Source organism: Enhydra lutris, unplaced genomic scaffold (genome assembly GCF_002288905.1).
Source record: "Enhydra lutris kenyoni isolate GAN:26980312 unplaced genomic scaffold, ASM228890v2 scaffoldscaffold17, whole genome shotgun sequence".
NCBI lineage: Eukaryota > Metazoa > Chordata > Mammalia > Carnivora > Mustelidae > Enhydra > Enhydra lutris.
In genome coordinates this window covers 16,345,611-16,369,624 of record NW_019154101.1, presented here as the reverse complement: position 1 = coordinate 16,369,624, position 24,014 = coordinate 16,345,611, and the positions used below count along the sequence as shown (strand labels likewise).

General features: G+C 34.9%; 1 protein-coding gene across 1 annotated transcript in view; it reads left to right on the top strand.

Moving 5' to 3' along the window:
* The window catches only part of LOC111147590 (TBC1 domain family member 32), a 237,940-nt gene that overhangs the window by 7,204 nt on the left and 206,722 nt on the right, over positions 1 to 24,014 (top strand). The window contains exons 2-9 of the mRNA XM_022503709.1: positions 1,662 to 1,823; positions 5,459 to 5,636; positions 16,933 to 17,001; positions 19,855 to 19,980; positions 22,441 to 22,519; positions 22,625 to 22,728; positions 22,820 to 22,881; positions 23,467 to 23,611. Coding sequence (XP_022359417.1) covers positions 1,662 to 1,823; positions 5,459 to 5,636; positions 16,933 to 17,001; positions 19,855 to 19,980; positions 22,441 to 22,519; positions 22,625 to 22,728; positions 22,820 to 22,881; positions 23,467 to 23,611 — 925 coding nt within the window. The remainder of the gene's footprint in view (positions 1 to 1,661; positions 1,824 to 5,458; positions 5,637 to 16,932; positions 17,002 to 19,854; positions 19,981 to 22,440; positions 22,520 to 22,624; positions 22,729 to 22,819; positions 22,882 to 23,466; positions 23,612 to 24,014) is intronic.

The window sequence follows — 24,014 nt, the reverse complement described above, 5'->3', positions numbered from 1 at the left end:
TCTTCAAGTAATATAAGGCAATGATGAATCACCAGAAGAAGCAAAAACTACAGAACTGCTTAAATGATGATTAGAGGCTGTTTTCTATGATACATGATTCAGTAAGTTTTTCTTCTAGCATTTCTGAAAATTAGTTTTTGTCATTTTGATCTAATATTGCAGGTCATTAAGTTTACAAAATAATGTTTTCTTCTTCTGCCATTAATAGATCCCGATTTTCTTAAAGCTTAGAAATTACTACTTAAACATTGAATATAAATATTAAACATTTAAAAGTAAATTCAATGAATAACTTAAAATAAATTTTTAAGTAAATTACACTTTTAAATTTAATGTGAATTATAATTTTGAGAAAATGAAATATAAAAAATTTACCTCCCTAAATGCAAGAAATTTAAATAATACAGTTGGTAAAAACATGAGTGTTACATTTATTTCCATTTCCAATCTCCATTGAGCACTACAGAACATCTTATTTCTTAAACATTTTTGAAATTTTTCCATTTTTGAGTGAGTGTGGGATTGTGGGATTGACAAGAGTTTTGGATTAAGGTGGACTTGAGTTAATAGTTTGTGAATTTTTTTTAAAGGTTTATTTATTTGAGAGAGAGAGAGAGAGAGTGCACAGGAGCTGGGGGAGGGGCAGAGGGAGAGAGAAAATCCTCCAACAGAATCCATCTGAGCATGGAGCCTGATGCTTGGCTTTCTGCCAGGACCCAGAAATATGACCTGAGCAGAAATTCAGAGTGGGCCGCTTAACCAGCTGAGCCACAGGTGCCCTGTAGCTTGTGAATTTGACAAGGCTTTTTAGCTTTTCGTTTGCATCCTCATCTATTTTACCTATTTCATGTGGTAAATAAGACAATATTAATAAAATACTTAGAGCAGTGTCTAATTCATGATAATCACTTAAAAGTCCCTCCTTGTTTATATGCAAATCAAAATGGTGGTTTCTGGAGAAAATTGAGGCTTATGTAAGTGGGGATTTACATACACTTTACACACTTACATGTGGCTTCATGTAAGTGGGGATACAGTAATTAAGGGGCTTGATTGATTAGGCATTTAAATGCCAAGCCAAGGAAGTTGTATTTGAAGGATAATAGACAGCCAATAATTAGTTTTAAATACAACAACTATTTATTCAGATGTTATGTATGTGATGGGGTATGAGGTATTGGTATGAATAAAGTGGCTCTAACTCAGAAATAATGAAGGCTGTGATTTTTGAGGACCAAGATAACTACAGTGTTCAGAATAAATATGAGAGGGAAGGAGGCAGTGGAAGAAGATGAGCAAGAAGGCCGCAGTAGTAATCTCTGTGTGAGGTGATGTGGTTTTGCACTGACCAACAGAAGTGGAAAAAAAGGAGAGGTGATGAAACCAAAGGATGTGTAGGCAGTGTTATCAAGTGTTGATGACTGGGTGGACTGATGGAGTGAGTGGGCATGGAATGTATGCAGAAAATGCCAATGTCCCAGAAAAAAAGTAATAAAATTCTAGTTAAGCTTGGTGATTTGGGATGAAAAGTTTAAGCCTAGTTTAAAGGGAAGAAATCTGAGTATTTTTAAAATATTTCTGTGCTAACATTTTTTCCTGGGTATGGTTCCTAAGTGAGTTCATGATAGTTACTGCATTTATTTTTTAAATACTTGTTTTAGCTATGAATTTGTGAAATATCTTCGGCAGCATATATGTAACACTTTGGGGTCTATGATTGAAGAAGAAATGGAAAAATGGACATCTGATCAGAATCAGGATGAGGAATCTGGCTATGACACAGTTGTACAGCATGTTACTAAAAGGATTCAGGAATCTAAAGAGTGAGTATGCCACAATAACATTTTCTTTCTTTCTTTCTTTCTTTATTTTTAAAGATTTTATTTATTTATTTGTCAGAGAGAGAGAGTGGGAGCACAAAAGTGAGTGCACAAGTAGGGGGAAATGCAGGCGGAGAGAGAAGCAGATTCCCCACTAACTGGGGAGCCTAATGTGGGACTCCATCCCAGGACTCTGGGATCATGACCTGAGCTGAGAGCAGATGCTTAATAGACTGAGCCACCCAGGCACCCCAAGATTTCTTATTTTTTGATTTGAAGAAAAATCACAAACCAGAGTCATGTTCATCTTTGGATAATATAATTTCCAGTAATCTATTTCTGGCAGTGCTATTAAATTTATTCTAAAAGGAGTATTAAAATATTTTATTAGTCAGAAAATAAAAGCATTTTCATGCTAAGAGCAAAGTTTTATATGGGAATATTAGGAATTTTTTAAAATCTCTGAATAAGCCATTTAATTTTCTTGTGTTTTAGTTCATCCATGTGTAAAATTAAAACAATTATAATTACCTCACAAAGATGTTCTGTGTCTTAATGAGTGTTTGTCTTCTGCTTTGTCAGTTGTAGATGAATGATTTTAAGTTGAGCAGAGTATTATTTTTTTCTTGATATGTGAGATTCAGAAATTATTTAGGACTAATGATGAGGCAATAGTATCTCTATTAACAGCATTTTTACTATAATAATTAGAAATTATTTTTTTAATTAAACATGTTGATATTTTTTGAATAGAAGTTTACAGATAGAAGAATTCATTTGTAGGGTCTATCATTTATTCCTCATATGTGTAAGTGCAACTACTCACCATGTAGATTTTCATTATTAACTGATGTGGTTTTTATTCACTACCTGTTAGAACTTTTTCTTATTTTGATTTCTTGGAGTATTGATTGAGTCTTAATGGTGTTTATAGTCCATACTATATTTGTTTGTCTTTGTCTTTTTCAAAACTGCAGTAGCTACTGTTGAAGACTAGTTCATTTGAGTCTTGATATTGAGAGTATGGCCTCTAGCTTTTTTTTTTTTTTTAACATTTAAAAAATTATTATTCTTGGGGTGTCTGGCTGGCTAGTCAGAGGAGCATGCGACTCTCAATCTTGGGATTCTGAGTTCAAGTCTCTCATTGGATGGAGAGATTACTTAAAAATAAAATCTTTAAAAAAGATAAAAATAAAAATTATTATTCTTATCTCTGTGGACAGCTTGTTGGTATTTCTTGCAGAAGAATTCATGTTAGTGTTTTCAAAAAGGCCTGGAGGAAACATGTCTAAGATGAAACTTACAGATTTTAATGACCCTTAGTCCTACCTTATATACATCATTTAGATTCCTACCTTTATATTCATGTATTAAATTACTATATTGTAAATTATAAGGGGGAAAAGGCTTTATGTTGTTTACATGGCTATGTCTAACTGCAAAGGAGTCTGGGACTGTAGTTTAGATCTGTGCCCAGCTATAATATAAATACTGTGGAGGGAGAGAGCAGCTTTTGATGGATTGCTCTTGATTGCTACCAAGGCATTGTTAGGCTTCCCTGTTTCTTGCTGCTGAGAATGTGTAGAGGAAAGCTGGACGCTTTCGTTTCAGTTATCCTATAGATACTTTGCCAGTTAGTCTGATGAGTGTCCTAGGATTCCTTCTTGCTCTTTATATCCCCTTACCTTAAACTTGGATCTGGACTTTTCCTTACCTCTTTAACAGTTCTCTTCTGTATGTGTTTTCCTCCTGCATTGTTCCTATTCTCATCTTCTTTTAATATTTCTGTGTTTTCTCACAATTTCTGATGCTTTAAAAACACATACATGAATAAACTATGTATTAAATTAGATTCTAGTTATATATTATGTAAATTATAGATTGCTGAACCATAGTAAATATATGAGAATGTATTTTAAGTTATGTATAGAATTATATATAGTTACTAATATGTGATGTATATCATATAATTTAAAATGTATTTTAAAATTCCTTTAAGCTTTAAAATCTTAGCCTCCTATTTATATCGAAAACCCCAGCATGGTTTTATTGTTTTTATAAGAGTAACTTACCTATCCTTCCTCAGGTTTATGGAGTTATAATAACCCATTTACTAGAAGTATAAAGAAAGGGGCATTTCTGTGCTTATTTCCCTAATGTATTTTTATTACAAAATGATAATAAATACATGTTTCATGCTTTATATTTACAAAGAACTTTCAGATACATACTATTATGTCTTGCTACAGCTATGTGAAATAGGTCAGCTAGATTGTATTCTTTTCATCTCATTTTATCATTGAGGAAAATGAAACTGATTTATGATGACAAAACTGGTAGGTAAAGTAGTCAGAATTATAATCCAGGGTTTCTAATTCCAAAATAGTACTTTATTCACTATGTTTATTTAAATCTTTATGCCTTGTTTTAAGTGTAGCTTTTTCAGTGGTCAGGTCACATATTCCTCATTTGTAAAATAAAAGGCTAGATGAAAGTTCTAAAAATAGTTTCATCTAGCTCTAAAATTTTATTTCTAGGCTTTTTGGGACCTCAGTCTTTTTTTTTTTTTTTTTTTAAGATTTTTATTTATTTATGAGAGACAGAGGGAGAAGCAGGCTCCCCGTGGAGCAGAGAGCCCGATGCGGGACTCTATTGCATGACTCTGGGATCATGACCTGAGCTGAAGGCAGACACTTAACTGACTGAGACACACAGGCACCCTGGGATTTCTACCTAATATTAAAATGGGTACTTGAGAGTTGGCACATAGTAAGTGGAGAACTTTATTTATAAGTTCTTTTTGAGGCATTTATTTATTTATTTATTTAGATTGTATTTATTTTAGAGAGAGAGAGAGAGAGAGAGCATGGGCATGAATTGGGGAGGGGCTGAGGGAGAGGGAGAGAAGGAGAGAGAGAATCTTAAGCAGGTTTGTGGGGCTCGATCTCACGACCCTGAGATTATGACCTGAGCTGAAATCAAGAGTTGGCTACATAAACAACTGAGCTACCCAAGCATCCCTCTTTCTAAGACTGGAGCTGAAAGGGATTTAGAAGCTATCTGGTTCAAACTCTTACCAGTTTCAGGAATCCCTTTCTTAACGTCTCTGACAGTAGGTTCTTTAGCCTCTGTCCTTCAAAGGACCTACTGATGGCTTAGCTCTTATTTAGGTCTTAATGCTCACTATAAGTACCTATAAAGATAGGCAGGGAAGAAGGGAAGGAAAGAAAGTAGAGAAGGGAGGAGGATAGAGAAAGAGATAGAAATAAACAAGGAATAAACTTTAGGTTTAGACTGTTCTGGTAGTATGGTATTAGCAGTTGACTATTGTGGAGTACTGGTATCCATGCTATTGGAATATCTTGCCTTAGACTGTGTTAGTTTTACTACCTTGGTCTGTGTAATCAGATGAAGAAATCTGGGAAATAACATATGTTTTGGAATTCTTATTAATTTTTATTCCTGTTGTGTGAATTCCATTGTGCCACTTGTTCTTTAAAAAAAGCTGACATATTTTTTTCCTTTTTCGAACTGTGCCCTTAGAGGGACTTTACAGAAAAAAAAGATAGTTTAATTTACTGAGTGTTTTAATTTGTGCTAATAGTCTTTCTCTTACCAAGACTGTTTTAAATTTAAAGATACAAAGAAATGATGCATTCCCTGAAGAATATCATGATGGTAGTGGTGGAATCTATGATTAACAAGTTTGAAGAAGATGAGATGCGAAGTCAAGAGAGGCAGAAAAAAATCCAGAAGGAGAAAAGCAACAGTTACTGCACAGATAATTGCTCTGATAGTGATTCGTCATTCAATCAGGTATGTTGTTTCCTTTTGCATTTATATCTTGAAATGATATTTAATAATCAGTAACTTCAGTACATTCTTTGTTAGCCAGATTTTTTTTCTGCTTTCCAGTTTTAAGATTCAGAAGAAAAATAATAAAATTACCTAATCTTAAAGATTGAGTATGTGAAATAACATCTTCTAGAATTATAAGCACAGTGAATGATTACATTATGTCTGACATATCTTAATGAGATATGGAAATAAACTAATTGATTTTGGATTTAAAAAAAATACCTGAAACAAATCTGCTTAAGCTTTAGTTAAACAAAACATCTTATTCCTAATTGATTTTTATTAATCAAAGTTTAACTGCATTATAAATGAGATATGGAGATAAAACATTTCCCTTATCTTCTAAGATGAAGGTCGCTGTGATTTGTTTTAAAACATGGTGAACACTGAGTGTTACATGCAACTGATGAGTCATTGAACACTGCATCAGAAACTAATGATGTACTTGCTGCTTCCTGATGGCACACAGGAGAAGAATGAGGCGCAAACAAGTCAGCTGCAAGAGAATGCGAGCAGGGGACAACAGTAGAAAAGTTGTTGCCCCGAACAACTACTCAGTGCTGTTTTTATTAGATATAGACAGTAATCAACAAAGGAGCTGAAGAAGACTACACATTAATCAGATGCCTTGTAGATAAACAAGAAGGAAGGCAAAGTATATCTGGTCAAGCAGTATAAAGTTTATAGTTGAGCAAGCACATTCAAAAGGGATCACCTAATTAGCCACAGGAGCTCTCCGGGGAAGGGGAGATAATGGAAAAATGAAGCAGGCAGTGTTCTGCCCTGAGCGGGCTGGGAGTTCCCAGCTGCTTGGCTTCAAGGACGTATATTGTCCTCTCCCCCAGAGGCCTGTTGCCAGTATGTGTTTTTCTTAAGGATATATCTGAACATGCTTGATGGCTAGTACAATTCTTGTAAGTTGTATTTTAAGTAATAACATTGTTCTGAGGGACAATTACAGTACTGTATGCTGGCTAATTGAATTTAAATTAAAGGAACCCAAAAAAACAAAAAAAACCAACAAAATCAGTAAGCCTCTTCTTTTTGACATTAAGAGATTTGAGGTTTTACATTGTCTCTTTCCACGTTATTGGAATCTTTGTCATTTGGCAAGGGCAGAGCTAACAGAATGGCCACAGGTTAGGTTAGTTCTAATAGGAGACTAGAGCCTTATATATGCATGCACCATCAACTTCCCCACAGAAATTACCAGGCCAGTTGGAGTCTGTCTGATCTTTGTGTGAATCCTACCTGTTATTTCTTTTTTTTTTTTTTTTTAAGATTTTATTTATTTATTTGTCAGAGAGAGAGAGTACAGGCAGGCAGAGTGGCAGGCAGAGGCAGAGGGAGAAGCAGGCTCCCTGTGGAGCAAGGAGCCTGATGTGGGACTCAATCCCAGGACCCTGGGATCCTGACCTGAGCTGAAGGCAGCCGCTTAACCAAATGAGCCACCGAGGCATCCCCCTACCTGTTATTTCTAATGAAACATTTTCACCTATTTAGTGCTGACTTGGGGACATAGCCATAACAGATCTTAACCATATACCAAAGAGGAATTTGGGGAATTTTGGTGAAATGTGAAAAAGTCACACATACTGGTCACAGTTTAGACTGCATTTATGAAGGAAAAATGTTTAGAAGTCATTAAAGCAGAACTTAAAAGTTGCTCTGCTCAGGAGAGATTGTGCTTAGGTTTATTTTCTGATGTGATGGAGGAAAGGGCAAAGACTGAATTTTCTTCACCTTATAGCCCTTAATATTTCTTTATTGATGGACTCTTTGGAAGGAGCTGGGCTATGGAGATTTTAGTTTAGTTTTATTCAGTAGGTTTATTGAACTGCTTCTTCAGATCAAGGAAGGCATAGAAAAACCCAACTTTAGGACTCTGGGTGCTCACAAGATTATACTTTCTTATTTGATGAACCATCTGTTTACATTGAAATTGAACAATAAGAGGAAAAAAAATGAAGCATTGTTATTTGTTTTAAGAAGTCCGAGTATTCAGGCCACATAAGGTTGACCGAATAGCTAGCAGTGAAGAGGTGTTCATCTGAAATGCTAAAGTATTTCCAGTCTTAGAATAATAAGTTTTTTTCAGAAATTCAAAGCATTTGTAGAAATGGGGTCATAGTTTCAGAAAATGGTCTTTTTTTTTTTGTTTGTTTTGGTTTTATTCTTGAGAAGGAATCAGACTTTAAATTTATATGATTTCTGTTGGGATGCCAAAAGGGTATATCTGCATTTTCAGGTATCTGTCCTATGGGTATGACTTTGTTTCAGAAGGCTCTAATTGGGTTGAAGGTGAACTGTGTCCACCCACAAGGCATGGGATCCCTGGGCTTTGGGAAAAAAGCATATGAATGCCAGAAGTACCCCCAAAACTCTTCGAGTGTGATCAAATTCCAGGAGATGTCTGGGTGCCTTTGCTTAGTGAAAAGGGACTCTTTTACATGACCAAAGAGAGCCTGAGTTACTATGTTCAGAAGTTGAAAGGGTCTGTGAAGATATGTGTCATTCATTGCATTAAATACTGATGTTGTTGATAATGCTTGCAACATTGTTAAGTTATTTGCTTTGGGCTTAGAAAAATGTCTGAATTGTTGTATGAATAACATTGAATTAACAGTTCTGATGCTGCTGTTTTGATATTGGTAGAAAGCTTGCATTTTGTGAATAAAGCAGGCTTCATTTCATTGTTATTATTTTAACAATTACAGCCTGATTATATATGGATTTCTGACCCATTATTGAAAAACTTTGGACATGGTTGGCCTTGGACACTATTGGTGTATGTTTGAGGATATTAAAGAATAAAGAAGACAGATTGGTTTTTACTATAATTGTGAGGAGAGCACTGAAAGGATTTGGTATTGTGATTAAACCTTAAACAAAAGTCACTGCAAAATAATGCTGGAAAGGGGTGCCTGGGTGGCTTGGTGGGTTAAGCCTCTGCCTTTGGCTTAGGTCATAATCTCAGGATCCTGGAATCGGGCCCTGCATTGGGCTCTCTGATCAGCAGGGAGCCTGCTTCCTCCTCTCTCTCTGCCTGCCTCCCTGCCTACTTGTGATCTCTCTCTCTGTCAAATAAATAAATAAAATCTCTAAAAAAGAATAATGCTGGAAAGATAGAAATAATAATATTAGCTCTCTGTAATTGAGATTTCTGCCATATATTGGTACTTACAGACTGTACTCGACTTTATATTCACTATAGATGTTACTGGCCCACTTTACAGAAGAAAAGTGAGGCTTACTATAGTAGTTAAGTATTTTCCCAAACTTGTATTGCTAATGAATTTAAGCCTGGTCTCTCTCCTTCCAAAGTTTTTGTTCCATACCACATTACCTGAGACTGCTTGGGTTCAGATCTCAGTTCTATCACTTACTAGCCATGTGACCCTGGACAGTGTCTTAACTTCCCTGTGCTATGCTATTTCTCATTTGTAAAATGGGAATGAAACCACCACTTACCTCATAGGGTTTCTGAGAATATTAACTGGGTTAATGTATATCAAGTCCTTAGAACTGTTGCTGCTGCTTTATACGTGTTACCTTTCATCTCTTAAAGGATGTGCTGGAATGGGTGCCATTCAGGGACATGCCAAAATAGAAAAGTTCTCAGCTGTGGTCCTGTGTGATTTCTAATTCAGCTTCTCCGGGTTGTTTTCTACAGCTGGGAAGTAAGAGGATTACCCTAATATACCTCAAGCTTTAAAATTCATAAGCTTTCCTATTGCAGTTTTTCTGTCTTCCTCTTCCTTGACAGTATTTGGTACAGCACAAGCATTAGGCTGTTTTATAGTGTGCAAACTATTTCATTATGTTCTGAAGGAATGCCAAGGTGCACAGTTTATATAGAGGAGATGAGTTTAGGATAGCAGTAACTTGTTACTCTTGCATAATGTTAATTTATTTAAAGCATTTACTGTCTCTTTGCTTTCAAGACAGCCTCTCTTTGAAACCCATCTTTTGGTATCTATAGTCAGTAGAATAATGGACCCCTTGAAGATATCCATGTCTAAATCCTCAAAACCTGTGAACCTGTTAGCATACATGGTGTTGGGGTGTTTGTTAATGTGATTACGGAATTTTAGATGGAGAGGCTATCCTCACATAGGAGAGTCCAGTGTAATCACAAGCATCTGTATAAGAGCAACTCAGGAGGGTCAGAGTCAGAGAGGGTACTGTGTAGGTAGGCTGAAGTCGAGGTCAGAGTGATTGGATTGTTGGCCTTGTAGGTGGAAGGAGGCCAGTGAACTAAGGAGAGTGCAGACAATCTTTAGAGGCTGGAAAAGGTAAGGAAATGGATTCTGCCCCAGAGCCTCCAGAAGGAACATAACCTTGCTGATGTGTTTTAGATTTCTGACCGGCAGAACTCTAAGATAATAAATTTGTGTTGTTTTAAGTCACTGAGTTTATGGTAATTTGTTATAGTAGTGGTAGGAAACTAATCTAGTGCCCCAGCCTTGCTAGTTTACCTGTCTTCTCAACAAAGGCCAGGGCTGGTCTTTCCTTTTTTTTTTTAATTCATAGAAAAGAAGACACTATTCCTTTGACTTTGTGTTTGAACTGTCTCCTGGGAACAATCTGAACCCTGTCTTTTGCTAGGCTTTGAATTCTTCCAGTAAGAATTTTCTTGAATAGTTTTTTCCCCTTTATTGGGTGCATGGTCTTTCCCGTCTTTCAGAATAGTGCTTTCAACATCTCTAGTATATGTTTTATCTTAACCCCTCAAACCTCAAAGTATTTTGAGTGCAACCCATTTTCTGGGCTCCCTAAAATCTTCAAAGCTTCTACAATGCTCTTTTGGTGAGGAATTCTGCTTTTGAGGATATTACACTATAGCTGATAGATTGTAAGACTCTCCTCTTTTTTAGAAATATCAGCCAGAAAATGGTAGGATAGCCACAGCCCAAACCACACGTCAGAAGTTCTTCCATCTCTAGCTACCCTCAATTCATCAGATTTTGATTATTCATGTTTTATAAGCAGAAAAAGCTAGGAGCCTGAAGTCTTAAATGTAGTAATGAGAGGAGAAGGTAGCTGAGACTAGAGAAAATGAAGATCGTATCATTCGTATCATTGATAATTCAGCTTTCTTGTGTGAGACTGGAGGCAGGTGGATTGCTGGGGAGAAGAATTGGGTAGGTGCAGGTGTGAGCTTTTTTGCTTGCTTGCTTAATAGTTCTCTTTTGAGATAATTTAACACCAGAAAAACTAATTTCTTTGACTAACAGTGCTAAATTTCTTCTTAATGAAACCTAAAGTTTCTTTATACTTTAAAATATTAATAGATTTTTGTTATTACCTCTCAATGATAGCACTTTTAAAGTGAAAGCTGTTTTTGTTGAAATATAATTAAAACATAGGAAATTAAGAAACAATCCATCTTTTGAAAATGTTTTTAAAAGATTGTTTTTGTTTTGGATTAGTAACTTTGTTCTATATTTAAGGCATTATGAAAGGTGGGTGCATAATTTAAAAGGTTGTAGATGCACTAAAATTTGAAAAAGCTACTCTACAGGAAGCTAATTCATTCTGAATCTTAGAAACAAACCAGTCTGAAATAAAGTCTGGTTCTGCCATTGATGAGTTGTGGACCTTGGATTTTTTCTCTCAGTGCCTCAGTTTTCTTATCTGTCAGAGTGGAGATAATAATAGAACCTACCTTAATAGGGTTGTTTTGTGGACTTAATGACTTAATGTGTGTAAAGCATTTTGAACACTACCTGGCACATAGTAAGCACTAAGTGTTTGCTTTTGTCCTGTTCCTCATCAGTGGGTGCTGTTTCTTTTCTCTCTCTCTCTCTCTCTCTTTTTAAGAATAAATAAATAAATGTGCATTTAGACGTTAAAGCCTGAAGTATCATTAGGTTCAATATTTATATATTTCTTATTTTCCATAGCTATGTTTTTTAAACAACAATAATAGTTGTCTGTCTTTGGTTGTATTTGAATGGTTTATACAGTTTACAAACCAAACATTTGGAGATTTCTAGGGTAGAAATCTGAGGGTAGTTTGATTTTGTTTAAGTGTAGTCATTGAATAATGTAAATATTCTTTAGTATATGTTGTGATAAAGTAATTGAGTGTGATATCTGTTACCAAAAAACTATAGGATGTTTTGTTTGCAATCCTTAGTAAACTGCATTTGATAGAAATATGTCCCAACCTTATTTTAACATAAAAATATCTTTAAATAGGATCTATATAATCCATAGAGGACCAGATACATTTTAGATTATCATTCAATTCTGGTTCTTGCTCTTTTTCCTTAGAATGTACTCAGAAATTATTTGGTTAGCATATGCTTTTACATATGTAAATATGTTTTAAAAAACTCCCTGTTGGAAGTATCTACCTATATCGATGTCACCAACAGATCTGTCTTGCATTGCTTTACAAATCAGGTTGGCAGATACTACTTCCCTCAGGAATTTTCAGTTTAAGAAATACCTAAAACTGTTGAAAAATCTTAACAAATTTGTATTACAAGGGACACGCTGTCTACTTGCTCTAGTTAAAGAATTTATTAGTTGGTTGCTATGGGATTTTATGTCAGTCCACTAATACACAGTAACACACATGCCTTAAAAATAGGTAACCTTTAAGGCAGGTAGTAGGTTCATTCTGATGTCTAGTGTAACAAAAAATTTTCATTGCTTAAATACCATTTTTAAAGTATAGTATATACTATATTTAAGGAGATAAAAAATTAATAATTAAATGATAACTAATTAAAGGGAAGTAGATAGATTAATGAAGCTGCTCCAATCAGATAACTATTAGAGGCTATGCTTTTTTTTTTTTTTAAGATTTATCTATTTATTTTAGAGAGAGCGTACATGTACAGTCACGAGTGGGAGGGGCAGAGGAAGAGGGAGAGAGAATTTCAAGCAGACTCCATGCAGAACACAGAACTCAACGTGGGGCTCCATCTCCCGACCCTCAGAGCATGACTTGAGCTGAAACCAAGATTTGGATATCCCCAGACTATGCTTTTCTAATATGTATTTTAATCTGGGAGAAAAGGCAGATATGGTAGAATTGGAGGATTTCAACTCTATGGTTGTCTGTTCCCCAACATATACTATGTGCAGTATTTTGTGATAGGCACTGCCAAACTGAAAAGATGAATCAGGTATATGTTATTTCTTCAAGGAGCTTACCTGGGATTATGAGGAGATTATTTACATAAATAACAGAGTCGTAAGGTAGAAATAGTGCATCCTGGAAAGTCTAAAGGGTCTTTGTAACTAAGACTATCAAAGAACTATGGAGGAAAGTATTTCAAACAAGGGAATGGACAAAAGCTCTAAATCAACAAAGAATGTGGCCTATTGGGGAACCTGAGTAGTTTGTTTATGTGAAGGGTTAGAACAAAGAGTTTGTGGGGAGTAAACTGGAAGGGTAGATGAGGGCCAAATTATGGAGCAAGGTTTAGATCTTAATTATTTTTCCTAGCTATAAAATTCTAGTGCCTGGTATGTTATGTAATTGGTGTCCGAAACATAGTAGATGTCTAATAAATATATAAGGAATAAATGAATGCATTCAAAAGCTAAATTGGATTGTTTTGTAAGTAAAGGGAAATCATTTTAGATTGCTGAACAGAAAAGCGTGTTGGTGAGATTTACCTGATAATTGTGTGTAGAAAGGCATGAGCAGGTGAGAAAGAAGATATAGGGAAAGAAGTTAGAAGGCTATCATGATAGTTGAAGTAAGAAGAAGGCCTGAACTGAGGAGGCTTTGTAGAAATAAATAGGGACTGATGTGAGAATTATTACAGAGGCATGATCATTAAACTTGATTATTGCAGTGTTTTGGGGAGAGTAGTGCAGAATGGGAAGAGAGTCAAAGTCATTATTGAAGTGTTTGTCGGGGGAGTAGTACAGAGTGGGGAAAAGAGTCAAAAGTCTAGCTGTGGTTTCAGGCTGAGGTGGTGGGAAGACCTTGGTGTCATAAACCATGCCTGGGATTAGGGAGGAAGGTTACATGTGGAGAAGAATATAGTGAGTTCTTTTTTTTTTCCCCCAAGATTTTAAATGTCAAATACCAGTAAGGTAGTCCAGTGGTATAGCAAGTGGTTGAAAATGCAGGATTCACTTCGTAGAAAGGTTGGGTCTACCTAAATAGGTGAGACCTTAGGAAACACATTTTCAGAGGGCCAAGAGAGACTAAACCACAGTTTACTGGGTAAGAACTTAAGGGGCAGTGAATTTCAAGGTGAAAGCCAGTTAATTTCAAGGTTAACAAGCTGTAATGAAGGCTAGAGAGAACGTCAATGCTGAGTACTAAGAAAAGCTATTTGAATCTCGTTAGGAGTTCACCACAGAATAATACTGGGGGGAAGAGGAGGTAAAGTTGAAGGATCATCATGTTGATTAGCCTTGATCATTTTTGTGAAATGAAAGGCAAAACCGTTTTCAGAGAGTAAAGGTTGCTTGCTGAAAGTACTGCACATAAGATTAGAAAACAAAGCTTTTGTCAAGGGGAATGTTTAAGTAAATGAATTTTAAGATTTATGTATTACATTTTTTGACTGCTTCTTTGATATAATATTGGTTGCTTCACCAGTATGAACTGACTATAGTTGAGAATGTTCGAACAATGTCTGGCTCCCCATTTATCAGGGCTGTTATAGAACATGCCTCTATATTGGGGGAGAGGCTGGATTAGAATGGGAATCTATGGAAATCAATGAATTATATCTTTAGATTGCTTGATCTTGAATAGGTAGATGGTAGGTAGAGTCAGTTATTTTATATTTTCTCATAGAGAATTTCCTGAGAAACAGGAAATTTACTTCAAAGTTGAAAATTTTATAACAATGAAGCAAAAAACTTCACAGTTTTCCTGATGTGAAAACTGAGGATGGGGTTCGAGACTTCAGGGTCATGTAACTAGTTGAAGATTGAGCCGGGTTTTGAAACTTCATCTATCTGACTAAAATTCATGTCCTTGACATCATACTTATTTTTTAGTAAGTTGGATAGCAAGACATTTCAGACCTAGATAATGATCTTGTAAAAGTCATGATGGAAGTGTAAGGATCAGAAGAAATCAAGTTTACAAGAGGGGCAAAGGGCCGGCTAAAGGGGGAGAAAAAGTTGTCTAGCAATAGTACAGAATAACTAAGTATATAAATATATATTTTACGTGTATTTCAATATACATATGCATGTGTATATATACTTCAATATGTAAATATATGCATTATGTATGTATCACAAATGCATATAAGTACATATGCTTATATATACTATTTAAGATATTCTGTATTATGGTTTTTTTTTTCCCTTTGGCAAGACTGCTACATTCATATTACTTATATTTATTATTATCATTCATAAATTTTTGTATTTTAACTGTAATATAAAAATTCAAAATTAAAGGTCTATTTAATATATAGTACTTTTAATTGTGAAAAGTAACATGTATAGAGTTGTTAGCAGTTCAACTATATACTTTTAGAAAGGAGTAAAACTCAATAAAACTTAAGGTTCTTTAAGAAATAGAATATCAGGCTGTTTTGGTTTCTTTATAGAGTGGTTATATGTACCCTGTGTTGCTAGGGACAATGTAACATTGTGGAAAGACTCACTTTGTAATCGTTTATGTATTAAACTAATGTATATTGAGTGAGTACTCTGTATGAGGCACTAATTCAGGTATTGGGATACTATAGTGAAAAAGACCAAATTCTAAGCAATAGTAGGGCAGCTATGCAAAACTCTGGAGGAAGAGCATTGCCAGGCAGGAGGAATGGCGATGGCAAAGGTTCTTAGGCTAGTATGAGCATAGTATCATCCAGGGATGGGGAAAAAAGTCCAGTGTGGCAGAAGTCTGGATGGCAGAGGCAAGAATTGTAGGAGAATGTGTTAGAGAAGCAGGCACCCAGATAGATCATGTAAGTAAATCTAATTCTGAGTAATGTGGGAAGTCTCTTTCTGTGATTGAAGTAAGGGAGATGAAGAGATTGGATTTGTAAGTTTGAGAAGCTCCATCTGACTGTTGCTGGACAATAAATGGGTGGTAGGGTGGAGTAGGATAGGATTTAAGAGTAGAAGCAAGGAGACCAGTTAGTATGAATTGAAGGACTCTAGGCTAGAGTTGATGGTGCCTTGGTTTAAGGTTTTAGCAAGGAGGTATGGGGTAGTTGGAGTGAAGATGTGTGGAATTTGGGGATTGTCTAAATGGGACTTAATAATATTAGGTATAGAAGGTAAGAGAAAGTGAAGAGCCAGAATTGGCACTTATTTTTAATCTCAGTAAAAAATCTGGATGGGTGGTAGTGTCATTTAGGAGGGTGGAGAAGTTTGAGGGAGGAACAGGTTTGGAATAAAATCAAGTGTTCTGTCTTGGGCATGTTAAGTTTGAGATGCCTATTAGACATCCAAATGGAAATGTTGAAAGGATAATTACATATAACTTTGAAGATGAAGTGACTGATGGAAGTTTGAGTCATCATGATTTACCTAAAGAACTGGATGAGAACAGCTGAGGGAAGAGTATAGATAGTAAAAATATGGATGGGAATCTGAGTTATGATAGCTGGGTGACTTAGAGAAGTTATTTAACCTTAGTTTTCGTATTTCTCATATTTCAGTCATTGTGAATTGGGATCATATAGGGCTTGTTGCATAAAAAGTAATACATGACAACTATTATTTTAATGGCAGTTTAATTTTTAGATGGTTATTTTAGGTATTAGTCATATTTAAACTGCCTTCAGCAAGAAAAAGACCCTTTCCTTTTCCAAAATAACTTATGGTCTACTATTAAACTTTTCTCTAGATAGAGGCTTTTATATTGGGAATTTTTCACCAAAGAGGAGGCATGGAGGGCTAAGGAAAATACAGGAAAGATAAAGAGACAGAAATGTTCAAGCAGCATCATAGTTGTGCCTAGGATACCATTAATGCCTTCTTGTTTTATCTTTCTGTTACATTCATCTCCTATCTCTGTGTACAAAATATCTTGGCCTTATATCTTTTGAATCTTATAATGTACTACATTTTACAGTTGCTCAACAAATAATAATTTTCATGTACATGAGGTACACTGTTCTCCTGAGACTTCAGTTCCCATTTAAATACCTTGGAAAACAAATTCTCAGTTTTCTGCCAGATGAGAATAGATCACTCTCTTTTCTTGCTCAGAATGCATTTTGAGCTTGGAATTATATTAAAAATAGTTTATAGCAGTATTTGTAAAAAGTCTACTAAATGAATGTTCTGTCAATTGTTACAGAGTTACAAATTTTGTCAAGGAAAATTGCAATTGATTTTAGACCAGTTGGATCCAGGGCAACCTAAAGAGGTAAGTTTAAAGGATAGCTGTCAAGTTCAGTCAGATATTTATATATATTTATAATATATTAGATTGTGATTAGTAAGCAGCTGAACGCTTCTCTTGCAAATAGGCCTTTATTATCATGGTGCTCCTAGACTAATGTCCCTGCTAGACTTTCCAGTCTTGAAATGAAAGGTCACAGAGTAGGGGAGGCTGCCAGAGAATTGTCATGGTTTATAGGAAGAAATTTTTATGTCTAGTTTCAGTTTTGAAGGGATAAAGTAATAAGCAGTTGTCTTCCAAACTGTTCTTTCATTGTTGCTTTGTATGTGATATTTTAGTGATTTCCTTAAAGAAAAATGATCTTCATTTAATGTTCTTTCTACTTCTGGAAAATGTGAGCAACTTCGACACTTTCATTTATTAGAAAAAGGATTTTAAAGAAGCAGTTCTATTGAATTGTACCTGTTTATATTTTAAGATTTCATAAATTACTGTTTATAAAGTCTTGTTTCATTAAGTCAGTCTAAATAGAAAATAAGATTTGCATATCTTGCCAGTTGGTTTCAGTTTTTGAAATGTTTTTCAAGTTTTCATTTTATTTTATTTTTTAAAGATTTATTTATTTGAGATAGAGCGTGTGCAAGCACGAGCCGGGGGGAGGGGCAGAGGGAGAGGCAGAAGCAGGATCTCCACTGAGCAGGGAGCCCAACTTGGGGATCATGACCAGAGCCGAAGGCAGATGCTTAACTGGGCACCCAGGCAAGCCACAACTTTTCATATTAAACTAAATGAATAGTTATGATTTACTCCCACTGATTTTTTTTTTAATCACAATAATTTTTAGCATTTCACATTCTGATTTATTTTCTAGGTTCTTTTTTTTTTTAAGATTTTATTTATTTATTTGACAGAGATCACAAGTAGGCAGAGAGGCTGGCAGAGAGAAGAGGAAGCAGGCTCCCTGCTGAGCAGAGAGCCCGATTAGGGGCTCGATCCCAGGACCCTGAGATCATGACCTGAGCCAAAGGCAGAGGCTTTAACCCACTGAGCCACCCAGGCGCCCCTATTTTCTAGGTTCTTAGTAAATGTTTCAAAAGGTATTAGAAATGGAACTTGAGGGGCGCCTGGGTGGCTCACTGGGTTAAAGCCTCTGCCCTCACCTCAGGTCATGATCCCAGGGTCCTGGGATCGAGCCCCGCATCGGGCTCTCTGCTCAGTGGGGAGCCTGTTTCCTCCTCCTCTCTCTCTCTCTGCCTACTTGTGATCTCTGTCAAATAAATAAATAATAATTAAAAAAAAAAGAAATGGAACTTGATTTTATATGATAACAATCTCTCTCTTTTTTAAACATTTTATTTATTTATTTGAGAGAGAGGGAGAGCATGAAAAAGATCATAAGAGAGAGTGAGACACAAACTGCAGGGAGGGGTAGAGAGAGAAGTGGACTCCCTGCCAAGCAGGGAGCCTGATGTAGGACTCAATTCCAGAACCTTGGGATCATGAACTGAGCCAAAGGCAGATGCTGAACCCACTGAGCCATCTAGGCGCCCTATGTGATAAGAGTCTTATTGTCTTCAGTTTAAGTGGATTACTTGGAAATCTATACTTATTTGGAAACTTTTATAGTACTTCTGCAAGTAGTAAATTCTTAATGGGATTTTGTCCTAAAAATTAACTGAAAGGGAGAAAATACTTAATGTTTCTAAAATTCCCCCAAAGTCCCCCAGTCCTATCACAAATACAGTCGTGTTTAAGAGTTTTTCTTTCATATGAATATATAGACACTTTTAAGTGCATGTGTATTCTTTTTCACCTAAAACTTGATACCCTGATTTAGAGGGTCTGGTTTTATAAGGTCTTAGATTCTCCTGCACCCCAACTTCTTGCCCTTTTTAAACCACTAGGTTTTAGTTATTTTAGCTGGGGAAACAACCACATTTTGAGAAACAGGTTGGAATCAGTGTGTTATTTATTTATTTATTTTTAAAGATTTTATTTATTTATTTGACAGACAGAGATCACAAGTAGGCAGAGAGGCAGGCAGAGAGAGAGAGAGAGGAAGGGAAGCAGGCTCCCTGCTGAGCAGAGAGCCCGATGCGGGGTTCGATCCCAGGACCCTGAGACCATGACCTGAGCCAAAGACAGAGGCTTAACCCACTGAGCCACCCAGGCACCCCTGGAATCAGTGTGTTATTACTCACTGGTTGGAGAGTGGTGGGGGAGAAGTCTTGCTCCATTCATGACTGGAGTAGAGCTATTTTTTACTGCTTTCCTTTGGGTGATATTGTTTTGGGTGAATTCTGATTTGATTTTGCAAAGAATGATTAAGAAGTAAGTTTTCCCTGAAAATATAGACATTCAGTTTTATATCACACTGTTGACTTTTCCTACCTCAGTGGCTAGAAGGTCAGAAAACATGGTATAGCATCGAAAACTAGTCCAAATTAATTATTTTGTGAAAATTGTTCCTATATTCTGGAATGGGAATGCTTCACCAGGGGCATATTATGCTAATTTTAAAATTAAGGGCCTCAAACTATAGGACCACCTAGGGGTGCCTAGTTAAGTAGGAGAACCTTGCCCTGGTGATTCAGATTTGGCCACTGTCCTTCTTCCTCTTTCACTTAGATATATGACCTAGAATCTCCAAAAGTTAGTTTATAATTTTTGCTTTATGTAAAGTGACAACCTATTTTTTCCAGTTTAACACTTAGTTTAAAAGAAATGAGTTCTCAAAAATTGTTTTATAAAAAGACCTCTGATTTTCATCATTTGGCTCTTTGAGACAATTGTCTAGACTGCTTTTCAATGTTTAATATTTGAAGTATTGGTGGTATCCTAGTGGCTGGGTATTAATAAAAATCTTTTAAATTATAGGTGAGATATGAAGCCTTGCAAACATTATGTTCAGCTCCACCATCTGATGTTTTGAACTGTGAAAATTGGACGACTCTTTGTGAAAAACTGACAGTGTGTCTTTCAGATCCTGATCCTGTGTTTAGTGTAAGGAGATGCTGATAGAAATATTTAAAAAAAAAAATTGTTTTCCCATCATTCTATAAGCAGCTGGAATTACTTTCTTTAATAGTGGCTCTACTATTTATGGAATTTCAATTCCAGCTTTTGAGTTGTAAAGATTTTCTTTAAAGACATTAACTTACTATTTCATGATTAGATTCCCAGTATGATCAATATCGCACTTCACTGCCAAATAATAGTAGACTGTTACCTTGCGCATTGTTTTATCTTGTAAAGGGATATCCAAATATTCGTGTTTTGTTTTGAGTTAAGAAATGTACTTTAAGAGACTACTTAAAGCATTTTTGAAAGAATTCATGACATATGAAACTTTGAACTTAAAATGGTTAGAATTTATTCTAACTGAATCATAAGTATTTTCCTTATGCATTTAAATGTTTATTTAGAGATTGCTTAATTGCTTAAAAAAAGGGGAGAAAACTAAAGCAAAGTTTAGACGATAATTGAGAGGAATCATAAATATAGAAAATTCTAAAGATTATGAAGTCAGTAGAGAAATTATTGAATATAAAAAATGATTCTCCTTTACCTTCTCAGGAATACTATTATGGGAGTAAAACAATATTAAAAAGTATAGTTGTTGTATTGGTTATATCAGTGATATAAATTAAAAAAAAAATCCTACCATATCCCATATTCACATTCAAATGCAAATTTAGGTTTAGAGGGTCTTTTTCTTAACTGATGTGTCAGGAAAGAAAAAGTTGGCTTTAAAATTGTTATGGTGTTTTCTACAGAATTTAAGATGTTAGCACAAGAGTTAAATTTTATTAGCTCTTCAGCAAATATGTGTTGATTACCAACAATGTGCAGCATTCTAGTTTAGATGCTGAAAACACCCTGAGCAAGACAGAAGTCTTTGCCGAACTTATATTCTAGTAGAGGAGACAGACAATAAGCAATTATTAAAGAAAAAAGAATCTCAATACATTTATCTGTTGAAAATCATGTTCTTCCATCAATGAAGATAAAATTATACTGGTAAACAGAAGTGGTTTAGAAACAAGTGGTTTGTTGTTTTTGTAAGGGGGGGGAAATGTGTTCAATTACCTAATGCCTGGACACAGTTCAACTTTACTGTCACCAGGTGATGATGCAGACTTCTGTAAAAACTCAATGATCCAAGAACCTGAAAAAGGAAAAAGATATTTCAGGGTCACTTTTTACATTTCAAGGAAATACAGTTGTAAATTTCTCTGTATTTTTTTTTTTTTTTAACAAAGAATAGTGGTCAGATAGGTTTCCTTTTATTATTTAAAAAATTATGTAACAACTTTATAAACAGTGAATATCCTAATGGGTCAATATAAGTGGCTTTGTTTAGCCATTATAGATTATTCAGCAAAAGTGTTACCAGTGTTGAATAAAATTGGAAAAAGTTGTTATGGAGGGGAAATGGTAACAAGAACCCATCATATTGGAGTAGAAAAACAAGGCATGGCATTCTTTTGATTTTGAATTTATGCTTGATCCAAATTCTTGAGTTGATTCTGTTTTTTCATTTCCTCTTTTAGAGGACTCTTGCTTGTAACTGAATGAAGCCTGTCATGTTTGAAGAGTGTGACAGATACTTATCAATTGCTGCAACTATAAAAATAAGCTTTCTAAAATATTTAATATCCTCTATTCAGTAGGAATTCCTTTGGGTTACTAGAAATTTTTGATCATTTGTGTAACCATTTTTTTCTAATTTTGCTAACATTTGATATAGGCAAAGTTTCCCCCCATCCCCTATCCCAGAGTAGAGCACTTGAGGAGATCTTATATATTTCTTTAACGGGATATTGAATTTCACAATTAGGATTAATTTCATCACAGTATTAAAGTTGGTAAAATTAAAATGATAGTTATAGCTATCATTTCTAAGTACGGACTAGTGCCAAGTACTTTTCTAGCTACATCTGTGAACATTTAATTCATTTATGTTGTGATAGTTTCTACTTTAGGTTTTTTTTTTTTTTTTTTCTACTTTGGGTTTTAATAATGTAAATTTGGAAAATGTGTTAAATAAAACTTTTCTTGGGACTAGGCAAAATAGTAGAATCTTAAGTGTCAAATTACTGAAACTACCCATGTAAACAATTTAAAAAAACAACAAATGTTGAATTTGGAAAGCAGTGGAGTATTTTTTTGTTTGTTTGCTTTTTTAACCATTTAGTACACCTACTTTTCCCTTGATACCTTCTCATTATACCTTACTCTAGCTCTTAAACCTGACTCTCTCTCTCCCCCTATGTAGTTTTGGTCAATTTTACTTTTTACTGGCCAACATAATTGTGCTCTTATTTATAAGTACATTTCTACTCAAGTTTCTGAATAGTTATTTTGTTTATTTTCTAAGTTTTTCACTATGTGAAAAATGTTTTTTTCATCTCTATTCTATTTGTGTAAGAATCTCTGATGCAAATCTTTTCACTTCTACAGGACCGGATTTTAAAATTCTATGCACAGACATTTACTCTTTCACCATTACATATGACCAAGGAGATTTATACAAGCCTAGGTATGTTTATTAAATTTTTTTGTGCTTAAGAAAATGGATAGGAAACAACTTTTCAGATAACACTATAAATGAATGATAATCATAGTTTTAAATTTTTCTTTTCAGCTAAATATTTGAAGTTATACTTTCTTTCTAGAGAAAATCATATTCCTACTCTCTCAACTGGTATAGATACAAGTAATCCTAATGTGATCTGCTTACTTAAAAAGGTATTCACTTGCTATATGCTTTTTAAAAAATTTAAGTAGTTCTATATTTAAGAATTCTAATTTTTGAGAAATGTTATGCACTGCTTTTCAGGTTCGTCTTCTAAATGAATATCAGAAAGAGGCTCCATCTTTCTGGATTCGTCACCCAGAAAAGTAAGTCCTCCAATTTATGCCAATATAAAATATAGGGGTGTTACTATCCTTCGTACATTACAAGGAGAAAGAATAGAGACAGTCTTAATTGACTTACGTTTTTGGGAAGGGATTCATAAGTTTACTTAGCTTTTCAAGTTTTGTGCTTTCCTACATGAATGGCTCTGTGCAAATATCATTTTATACCATTTATTTATCACAAGAAAGTAAAATGAGGTTGTTGTTACCTCCAGTTCTTTTACTATTGGTCTTTGCTACTTTGGACACGTTCCTTAAGTGTTTTTTAAACTTTTTCCATTCAGTTCTAAAATTTTTTAATAAGGTTGTAAGAGCAACTATTTATCTAAAGAGGAAAGTTATGTTTGGAGAGCCAATGTTGAAGTAGAAAGAACATATGTTTTATAAAAAGCAGGAGGAAATTGGGTGTGAATCCCACATCTACCATTTGCTGAAACAAAAAAAAAAGTTGTTTCTAAAAATTTTCACTTTGTTATTCCATAAATATAAAATATATCACTGGTACTATGTGTATATGTGTCATAGCATTTGTTTTTTTCTAAAACTGTCTCATTCCCAAACTTCAAGGTATATGGAAGAAATTGTGGAAAATACTTTGTCCTTATTATCAGTTAAACATGATCAGAGCCATCTTGTAACACAAAAGATTTTGGATCCAATTTACTTTTTTGCATTGGTTGATACCAAGGCTGTGTGGTTCAAAAAGTGGATGGTAAGAAAAAAATGGAACGTTTTTATACTTTTCAGTGCATTGCTGTGTTGTTTCAAAGAATAGCTAACATTCCAGTTTTTACAGTGTGCTGAGAGTAGTAATCACTTTTACAAAGGTAACTCATTTAAATCTTACAAAAATCTATGAGATAAATGGTATTATTACCCCATTTTACTGATGTGGCAGCTGAGGCATGGAGAAGTAACTTACTCAAGATTGTTCACCTAGTAAATGACAGAGCCAGAATAGAATTTTAAATGATAATTTGAGTCTAGTAGGCTGAATGATCTAACCAAAATCTAGTCTTTTTTAGTGTAAAAGCCTCAGATTCTTTTTTTTTTTTTTTAAAGATTTTTATTTATTTATTTGACAGAGAGATCACAAGCAGGCAGAGAGGCAGGCT